The sequence below is a fragment of the Oncorhynchus keta genome, chromosome 31 (genome assembly GCF_023373465.1).
Source record: "Oncorhynchus keta strain PuntledgeMale-10-30-2019 chromosome 31, Oket_V2, whole genome shotgun sequence".
In the NCBI taxonomy this organism is placed as follows: Eukaryota; Metazoa; Chordata; class Actinopteri; order Salmoniformes; family Salmonidae; genus Oncorhynchus; species Oncorhynchus keta.
Window position 1 is genome coordinate 23,769,280 of NC_068451.1, and position 10,001 is coordinate 23,779,280.

Sequence of the window (10,001 nt, forward strand, 5' to 3'; positions counted from 1 at the left end):
AATACACATTTCTTTAGAGGCAAGTGGAAACATAACCAACCCTGTTACACTTACCACCCCAATATATCCACAGAGGATGCCATCGCACTGTCCTATCCCATCTGGGCAAGAAGAATACCTATATCAGAATGCTGTTCATTGTCTCTAGCTCAGCCTTCAACAGCATAGTACCGTCAAAGCTCATCATTAAGCTCGGGGTGCAACTGGGCCCAGGACTTCATGACAGGCTGCTCCCAGGTGGTGAAGGAATGAAACAACACTTCCACTTCGCTAATCCTCAACACAGGGACCCCACAAGGGTGCATGCTTAGCCCCCTCCTGTACTCGCTGTTCACTCATGACTGCGTGGCTACGCACCCCGACAACTCAATCATCAAGTTTGCATATGACACAACACTAGTATGCCTGATTGCCAACAATGATGAGACAGCCGACAGGGAGGTGAGGGCCCTGACGGAGTGGTGCCTGGAAAATAACCTCTCCATCATTGTCAACAAAATGAAGAAGCTGATCGTGTACTTCAGGAAACAGCAGAGGGAGCACACTCCGATCCACATCGAAGGGACAGCAGTGGAGAAGGTGGAAAGCTCCAAGTTCCCAGGCGTACACATCACTAACATTCTGAAATGGTCCACCCACACAGACAGTGTGATGAAGAAGGGGCAACAGCGCCTCTTCAAACTCAGGAGGCTGAAGAAATTCAGCAGGGCCCCTAAGACCAATAGAAACGTTTACAGATGCACAAATGAGAGCCTCCTATCAGGCTGTATCACCACCTGTACGGCAACTGCACCACCCTAAACCGCAGGGCTCTCCAGAGGGTGGTACGGTCTGCCCAACACATCACAGGGGCACACTGCATGCCCTCCAGGACACCAACAGCACCCGATAACACAGGAAGGCCAAAAATATCAAACGACATCAACCACCCGAGCCACCCAGCTATCATCCAGAGGGCGAGGTCAGTACAGGTGCATCAAAGCTGGGACCAAGAGACTGAAAAACAGCTTCTATCTCAAGACTGTTTTATTTTAAGGGATGGATCAGCATTTATATTGCAGATAGATTGTTGCTTCCATCAATGTAATTGTCTGCACCATATATTTTGGGGGTAAATATATCCATATACAGTTGAAGTCAGAAGTTTACATACACCTTAGCCAAATACATTTAAACTCTGTTTTTCACAATTCCTGAAATGTAATCCTAGTAAACATTTCCTGTCTTAGGTCAGTTAGGATCACCACTTTATTTTAAGAATGTAAAATGTCAGAATAGTAGTAGAGATAATGATTATTTCAGCTTTGATTTCTTTCATCACATTCCCAGTGGGTCAGAAGTTTACATACACTCAATTAGTATTTGGTAGCATTGCTTTCAAATTGTTTAACTTGGGTCAAATGTTTTGGGTAGCCTTCTACATGCTTCCCACATGCTTCCTTAAGCCATTTTGACACAACTTTGGAAGTATGCTTGGGGTCATTGTCAATTTGGAAGACCCATTTGCGACCAAGCTTTAACTTCCTGACTGATGTATTGAGATGTTGCTTCAATATATCCACATAATTCTCCTGCCTCATGATGCCATCTATTTTGTGAAGTGCACCAGTCCTGCAGCAAAGCAACCCCACAACATGATGCCCCCGTGATTCACGGTTGGGATGGGGTTCTTCGGCTTGCTAGCCTCCCCCTTTTCCTCCAAACATAACGATGGTCATTATGGCCAAACAGTTCTATTTTTGTTTCATCAGACCAGAGGACATTTCTCCAAAAAGTACGATCTTTGTCCCCATGTGCAGTTGCAAACCGTAGTCTGGCATTTTTATGGCGGTTTTGGAGCAGTGATTTCTTCCTTGCTGGGCGGTCTTTCAGGTTATGTCTATACAGGAATCGTTTTACTGTGGATATAGATACTTTTGTACCCGTTTCCTCCAGCATCTTCACATGTTCCTTTGCTGTTGTTCGGCGATTGATTTGCACTTTTCGCACCAAAGCACGTTCATCTCTAGGAGACAGAACGCGTCTCCTTCCTGAGCAGTTTGATGGCTGCGTGGTCCCATGGTGTTTATACTTGCATACTATTGTTTGTACAGATGAATGTGGTACCTTCAGGTGTTTGGAAATTGCTCCTAAGGATGACCCAGACTTGTGGAGGTATACAATTTTTTTCTGAGGTCTTTGCTGATTTCTTTTGATTTTCCCATGAAGTCAGGCAAAGAGGCACTGAGTTTGATGGTAGGCCTTGAAATACATCTACAGGTACACCTCCAATTGACTCAAATGATGTCAATTAGCCTATCAGAAGCTTCTAAAGCCATGACATCATTTTCAGGAATTTTTCAAGCTGTTTGAAGGCACAGTCAACTTAGTGTATGTAAACTTTTGACCCACTGGAATTGTGATACAGTGAATTAAAAGTGAAATAATCTGTCTGTAAGCAATAGTTGGAAAAATGACTTGTGTCATGCACAAAGTAGACGTCCTAACCGACTTTCCAAAAGTCTGTTTGTTAGCAATACATTTGTGGAGTGGTTGAAAAACAAGTTTTAATGACTCCTAACTGTATGTGAACCTAACTGTATGTGAACCTAACTGTATGTGAACCTAACTGTATGTGAACTCCGACTTCAACTATGTCGGAAAGAGTCAGTTATACATTTCTGTCCTAGTTATAAACAAGTTATCATCTAGTAGGCTTCACCACTTACCATAATAAGACACACATTTAAATGATATTAATCAAAATATATGTTGGCAAATGTAACATGATGATTGATTGTCTATATAGCTGTACCATAATATTTGCATTGCTACTAAGTAAACCTCCAATTGGTCCCCCCTATTCCACCGGCTAAAATCCCTCCTTATCCCGAGTTGGGTTGTCATCCCAATGCCTGGCAGACCACCCTCGACCCCCCGGAACCCATAGCCCCGGAGAAACCGGGAACCATCCTTCGAAAACAGAACAGAAGTAGATCAACTGCCAAATGCATTTCCATCGCCCTCACCTCGATTTATATTATATATAATTAGCTGTTAATGTTTGTAGTAATGTAGGCAATTTATGCAAAGGATTTTTACATCTCACCAGTCTCTCCATTACCAAAATTACATTACGGCAAGCAATTATTATATTAGCAAACAACTATTGTGAATCTTCCTATATTGTCCCTAACATCTTTTACTCCCTTGCAACAGTTGTGGGATACACACACACACACACACACACTCATACACACTCAACCCCTTTCCACCACAACAACCATAGACTCAGATTCTCAACAGTTGCACCATCCAGAGCCCAACTCCAAAAAGGTCTTGATTTACAAATGCATATACAGTTGCAGCTGTATGAGAAGGCCTGCAAAACTGTAAAAAAAAAAGGTCAGAAATGGGGAGATTTGATTAACCATTGTCATGTCCTAGATGATGGAGGTCAGATATACCCCACAGACCACATTCCCAAGCCGTCTACCACCCGACTACTCAACCCTGCACCTTAGAAGCTGCTGCCCTAAATATATAAACATGGAATCACTGGCCACTTTAATAATGGAACACTTGTCACCTTAATAATGTTTACATACTGCTTTACTCATCTCAAATGTATTTACCCTATTCTATTCCACTATATTTTAGTTAATGCCACGCCGACATTGCTCGTGCTAATATTTATACATTTCTTAATTCCATTATATTACTTTTAGATTTGTGCATTGTTGTGAATTGTTAGATATTAATTCACTGTTGGTGCTTTGAACACAAGCATTTCGCTACACCCGCAATAACATCTGTTAAATATACTCTACCGTTCAAAAGTTTGGGTTCACTTAGAAATGTCTTTGTTTTGAAAGAAAAACATTTTTTTTCGTCCATTAAAATAACATTAAATTGATCTGAAATACAGTGTAGACATTGTTAATGTTGTAAATGACTATTGTAGCTGGAAACGGCTGATTTTTAATGGATATCTACATAGGTGTACAGAGGCCCATTAACAGCATCCATGACTCCTGTGTTCCAATGGCTCGTTGTGTTAGCTAATCCAAGTTTATCATTTTAAAAGGCTAATTGATCATTAAAAAAACATTTTGCAATTATGTTAGCACAGCTGAAAACTGTAGTGCTGATTAAAGAAGCAATAAAACTTTCAGTCTTTAGACTAGTTGAGTATCTGGAGCATCAGAAATTGTGGGTTCGATTACAGACTCAAAATGGCCAGAAACAAATAACTGTCCACTGAAACTCGTCAGTCTATTCATGTTCTGAGAAATGAAGGCTATTCCATGCGAGAAATTGCCAAGAAACTGAAGATTTCGTACAACGCTGTGTACTACTGCCTTCACAGAATAGCGCAAACGGTCTCTAACCAGAATAGAAAGAGGAGTGGGAGGCCCCAGTTCTACACTCATTTAAACTCCTTACTTGTTTGAAACAATGAACAAACGCCACCTGCTGGAGAAAGACCGAGTTTCTGCGAGTTATGCCTTCCTCTTCCTTTTTGTTCATCAGTGGTCTCACGCCGAGGCAGCTCGGTTCCAAATCGAATGCAATCTACTTTCAGCAGGTGCAAAACACGACTACACGCTTGCCTGGGCAAGATTGATCGAACCCCCTCATTGAAAACGACATAAATGAACTATTTTGAGTTAGTTATAAATGGGCGCGTTCGACATTGCAGCCGACTTTAAAGGCAAGTCGAGACTGACTTATCTACAAATCACCTTGCATCATTAACCCTTTAACAAGCACACCAATATATATATATATAAGTCTAATGCACTGTTGGCAGATTGTGTCAGCTTCTTCAACTACAAGACCTACAACCCACAGCCTTGTTGTCCTAGGTTTGGGATTTCAGAGACTAGGGGATGTTCTCATTTGGACAAAAGGCTGTCCTCTCCTCGAATACTCTGTCCTCCGTGACCCGGAAACCAATAAGTGTTCGAGTGTCAATATGTTAGTAGTTGAACTGAGAAATGTCCTCGCACCCTCATGTCAAGGAAGCACAAGATTATCCTACCAGAGTCCTTTGCGGGAGGGTTTGGAGATCCGCTTCACCCCAATTTGAATCAGCTGTTCTTAACAGAGAAAAGCAAGCACGTATTTAAAAACGACATGCTACTTATCCTTTTATTCATAAAACTATCTGAATGCCTTTTTACTACTTTAAACATTTAATTTGCATGTGAAGGAGTCTTCATACATGTGCATTTGTTTCCACATTTCCTCGCCTCCTCTTTGATGACCTTTGACCTTTTTCAAAAAGAGGCGATGAGATCACGGAAGAGTTAGCTAGGCTAATTGAGAATGTCCCTGGGTCCACAATGTGACTATCAAAATGTGGGAATGATAGTGTAGCCTGAAAGCCAATCTATGCTTGATCCACAAATGTGGTCGAAGGTGTGACACAATTGCGAAGCCTCCGGAGGCATGCAGAGGCCAAATCAAGCTCCGTACCACATCGATGTGCACCTCTCACATTTTGTAACAATGCAGAGGGCACTGTATAGCTCATCATTGGCATGATTGGTTGACGATAAGTGGGGGCGGGAGGTCCTGTATAAACATTGTTCTGGCTACTGTGGCGGCTGCATCTCAGTAAGTGCTATACGGTCACAGCAGATGGCAGATTTACCATGCATAGCCTTTAAGAGCTTAAATCAACCCTCTTCAATAGCTTGCATTTCGTAATATGTAGTCAGACATGCTGCAATATCAAAACCAGCCAGTGCAGGCCAATGTATACTGGGAGACTGATATGTGGGATATGACTCTCTTATTGGCTACACACGCCTCCAGCTCAATCAACAAGTTTGCATACACAAAAAACACCAGAACTACACAACAGGCGTGCCATCTCTCACAGACTATAGAGGCCTTTATTGGCATTACCACAACAGAGTCGGGCACAAAACCATCTTCTGTAGATCACTGTTCCCTTATTAAATTACTACAACAAGAGTAAAATACTATTTATATACATTCTAATTTCATCATTCAGTGACATCTAGGCAGGTGACCAGAGAGGTGGTGGGTGCGAGCGAAGGTGCGATGGCAGCGTGGGCAGGAGTATGGTCTCTCCCCAGTGTGGGTCCTCATGTGAATTTTAAGGTGGTTGGCCAAGCGGAATCTCTTGTCACACTCTTGGCAGGGATATGGCCGTGAGTTATTGTGGATCCTCATGTGTCTGGTCAGATCAGCAGAACAGATAAACCGTCGGTGGCATTCAGAACATTCAAATGGCCTCTCCCCAGTGTGGATGCGCTTGTGTTTAGCCAGATCTCCAGACTGAGTGAAGCTTTTACCGCACTCGGTACAGGTGTATGGTTTCTCACCTGTGTGAGTGCGCTGGTGGTTCTTCAGGTGTTCATGTCGGAAAAATGTCTTGTCACACACTGTGCAATGGAAAGGCCTCTCCCCAGTGTGTGTGCGCTGGTGGGTTTTCAATGCTGCACTGTTTATGAACTTCAGCCCACAAACCCCACAATGGTAGTTCCTTTCATTGCTGTGGATCTTCAGATGCAACTTCAGATAATTTCTGTAAGCAAAGTCTTTACCACACACAGTACATTTGAAAGGTCTCTCCCCTGAGTGTGTGCGCAGGTGAAGCTTCAGACAGTCCTTGTATGCAAACCGCTTGTCACATTTGGAGCAGGAGAAAGACTTCTCGCCAGAGTGAATAGTCATGTGAACTCGGAGGCGTCCCATCCGGGCAAAATCCTTTCCACAATCCTGGCATTTGAATGGCTTGACCCCCGAGTGTATCATCATGTGTTTGCAATGACTGCTGGCTTCTGAGAAGCTCTTGCCACACTCCTTACAGACGTAAGGCTTCTCGCCGGTGTGTGTGCGCATGTGAATGCGCAGATTCCGAGGACTAGAGCAGCATTTGCCACACTCTGAGCATGGCATGCCGATGTTCAGACAGACAGGGCCATTCTCAAGCTTAGTGTCCTCAGGCTTGTGACACTGGTGAGGCCCCAGTCCCCAGCAATTCTTGAAGCTCTTTCCGCAGTCAGCACAACTGAGGTACCCATCGGTGAAAGCGACAGACATTTTGTGCCAAACCTTGCAGTGAGTATGCAGTCTGGCTATGTACTGGAAGCTGCGGGCACAATAGGGGCAGGGGTGGAGTTTCCTTAGCGGGGCAGAGGGGTGGGCCTGACGGGTGTGGACGTGTAGCTGCCGTGAGGTATGGAACATGCAGCTACAGTGGGGACAGCTGTGTGTGGGGGCGTACACGGTTTTACTCTTTGAGACGTGGCTTTTCAGCATGGCCAGGTACTGCTTATGGTGTTTGGTCTTGATGTGATTCTCCAGGAAGTAACAGTCAGTGAAGGAAATGGTGCAGTGTGGACAAGGAAAGAACTGAGAAGTAGAGACTGAGGAAGAGGGAGGGACAGAGCAGTGGAAGGATGGTAGAAAGAGTGAGAAGAGAGCGATGTGAAGAGGAAACAGAACACAAATGTGATTTCTTACATTAACTCATTCAACAATAAAATACTTGAGTAAATATCTTTGCTCAATATTAATTTCAAAGTTTGCTAAATTAATGTTCAAGTGACGTTCAAGTCATCCCACCATCCATTTCAAATGCAGTGTTGAGGGTGAACTGGATGTATGAACTATGCCTTACCGCCATCGGGCTCATCTGGGTTTTCCTCCTTCACCAAACACACTTTGGTGTCTCGCAGAAGAGTCTTAACCACCACCTTATGGATTAGAAAGATGAAGAAACCACAGTATGCATGAACCAAAAGTCAAAACACTCTAATCTAGTTACTAACTGTCACATGTTGGGAACTCTTCTTACATTAGACAATCTTGTTAGCATCACCATAGGACTCCTTGATATCTGGCTACACCCGGTCATTGGATTGGATGTATTTTGATGTTTGATGTGAGTCTTCTGGAAGGAAGGAACTGAACGGTTTTGTTCCTCTCCCATTCCCTGCTGTTCAAAGTCTGTTGGTTCCTCTTTGATTTGGATGGAGCTGATGCAAACCCCTTGACTAATGTCTGGTTCTTCTCTATTGCAGTCAAAATCATCTGACTGTCTTCCACACACTGTTTTGATGGGGTGTCGATGTTGTTTAGTCCTCTTAGTTTTGTTGTGTTGCTTTTTCCCAGGTTTGCTCTTCATCTTGTTGACTGAAGTGCTTCTTCATTTGAATTCTGTGGGGAAAAGAGCAGGTTTTATTGAGCATCACCCTTAGAGCTATACCAGGCAGGGATCATACTAATATCGAACCAGGGTCTGAAGTGACGCCTCTAGCACTAAGATGCAGTGCCTTAGACTGCTGTGCCACTCATGATCCCCAAACTAACTAGCTAATGTCTTGAGCTGCTAGGATTTGTATTTCATTAGGATGCCCATTAGCTAAAGCAGTAGCTACTCTTACTGGGGTCCACACAAAACATGACATATTACAGAACATTAATCGATTAGGTACAGCACAAGGACAGAACATACACTTTAAATTAGAATACACACGTTTATACATTTAAGCCTTGGCATTCCATGCATTATATAGTCATTATAACGGCAATACTGCAGCCATTAATTTCCCATACATTGCCATCCTTTGCTCTACCGTTAAAATCGCTTTGTCTAAAAGCCGATTTATGCGGTCAGATGCTCCATATGGATGGTGTGAAGCAAATGGATGGCGTCTCCCAAATGTTGTAACAATGTGGAGGGCTCCATTTAGCTCTTCCGCATTGACATGGTTGGGTGAGGGTAGGTAGGGTTGGGAGGTCCAGTATAAACACAAACTCATTCCTTGGCAACTGCCTTTACATCAGATCTGCGCTGCTTGACAAAGTGCAATAAGTATAAATGCCTGATTTCTGCAGAGGCGTATCGCCGTAAATGCTGCACGGCCAATGCAAACATCAGATTGACCACGTAGCACCTTTAAACAAATCAGGATATCATAATCTCGCAGCATCCTTGAACCCTGATATAATAATCTCACAGCAGAAATTGTTTTGTAAACACCAGATAGAATCTCAGAACATCAGGGGTGTTGTCGTTAGTCCAACCACGAGTTTCTATTGGACAAATTCAGATAGGTCCCTCCCCGTTTCGTTCCTTTTGCTTCCGTTAAAGAAACGTCTTGCAACAGAATCAGCTAATGAATAGCCCCTGGAACCATCCTGTCCTTGGTTCTTCCGTTTGACGTCAATCCTATGTATTCGTGTGATTCATAGATGCTACTGAATGCAAGTGCAACCAGATGGGGAGAGGCAATGCAAGAGGGTGTACTCTGCCCAAAATCTGTCCAAGTTAAGCAGATCGTTAATTATGTATGGCGTTTTTGTATGGGGTCGGGGCAATGAGAGTGTCGAATTAAGTCAAGATAAAAAAGTAAATGCTATTGTAATACGTGCGGCTTATTTGATATAATAGAGGTTTGGTAATGCTTAGGTTATTACGAGTGTACTGATATAAGTGTGATGCACTGACATCCCGGCAACTTTGAGAAAATCACTTTATACTAGAGCTGTCCTTGTTGAAATTCAAGACGGTCTACAGGCGTTGGACGTTAACACCCCTCATAGAATATTCAAAAAACGAGATGTATCCACCTATCTAAAGAAAGCAATAAGGGGGGACCTCGCCGTTGTGCTCTGTTGACAACGAATCCCCATTGTTAGGGCGGAGACACACGCATCTCGTCATTATATCCAATATCTTTGGTGCAACACACGACAACAAATGCAATAATCACATGGAGTTTCACAGAAGTCGTTAACGAGTAGTCTCGTCTTTGTTGATAAGAACAATACAACAAAGGCTAACATATTTTATAGCTCGTAAAATGCTCAATGATAGAAGGGCAAACACAGCCTCGCCTACCTTTGTCGACGCCACAAAAACGCTGCACTTCCTAGTTTAAGTCCTTAAAGTGCCTACTAAACGTGGCCTTGACCAATCAGGTAATGGATCCTCGATATGCAGCGAGTTGGAGGCGGTTTATTGCTGTGGATTCTTA

General features: G+C 43.3%; 2 protein-coding genes across 6 annotated transcripts in view; both read right to left on the reverse strand.

Annotated features, from left to right (window-relative positions):
* Positions 1–5,205, reverse strand: part of LOC118371282 (gastrula zinc finger protein XlCGF57.1-like) — a 31,907-nt gene extending 26,702 nt beyond the window's left edge. For 2 of the 4 annotated variants that reach the window (XM_052490015.1, XM_052490013.1), the window contains exon 1: positions 55–4,391. The gene's annotated coding sequence lies outside the window, so the exon portion shown is untranslated. Of the gene's footprint in view, positions 1–54; positions 4,392–4,425 lie in introns of those variants that run through there. The other 2 variants (XM_052490016.1, XM_052490014.1) reach the window with 2 other exon arrangements.
* Positions 5,206–5,848: 643 nt separating this feature from the next.
* On the reverse strand, positions 5,849–10,001 carry LOC118371284 (gastrula zinc finger protein XlCGF57.1-like). Of its 2 annotated transcripts, none has more exons than XM_052490021.1 (4): positions 9,866–10,001; positions 7,817–8,178; positions 7,640–7,715; positions 5,849–7,385 (listed from the first exon to the last, which is right to left on the reverse strand). In XM_052490021.1, the coding sequence occupies exons 2-4, from the start codon at positions 8,144–8,146 to the stop codon at positions 6,001–6,003; spliced, it is 1,791 nt and encodes a 596-aa protein (XP_052345981.1). In that variant the 5' UTR covers positions 8,147–8,178; positions 9,866–10,001; the 3' UTR covers positions 5,849–6,000. The 2 variants fall into 2 exon arrangements, with proteins under 2 accessions (XP_052345981.1, XP_052345980.1); XM_052490020.1 differs by lacking the exon at positions 9,866–10,001 and adding an exon at positions 8,578–9,005.

Bases quoted from the DNA above. Each gene is read 5' to 3' on its own strand.
- LOC118371284 (XM_052490021.1), bottom strand. From the start codon at position 8,146: ATGAAGAGCAAACCTGGGAAAAAGCAACACAACAAAACTAAGAGGACT. The intron at 7,716-7,816 runs GTAAGAAGAGTT...CTAATCCATAAG, and splicing joins TGCTAACAAGATTGTCTAAT to GTGGTGGTTAAGACTCTTCT. The intron at 7,386-7,639 runs GTAAGGCATAGT...CCTCTTCCTCAG, and splicing joins CCCAGATGAGCCCGATGGCG to TCTCTACTTCTCAGTTCTTT.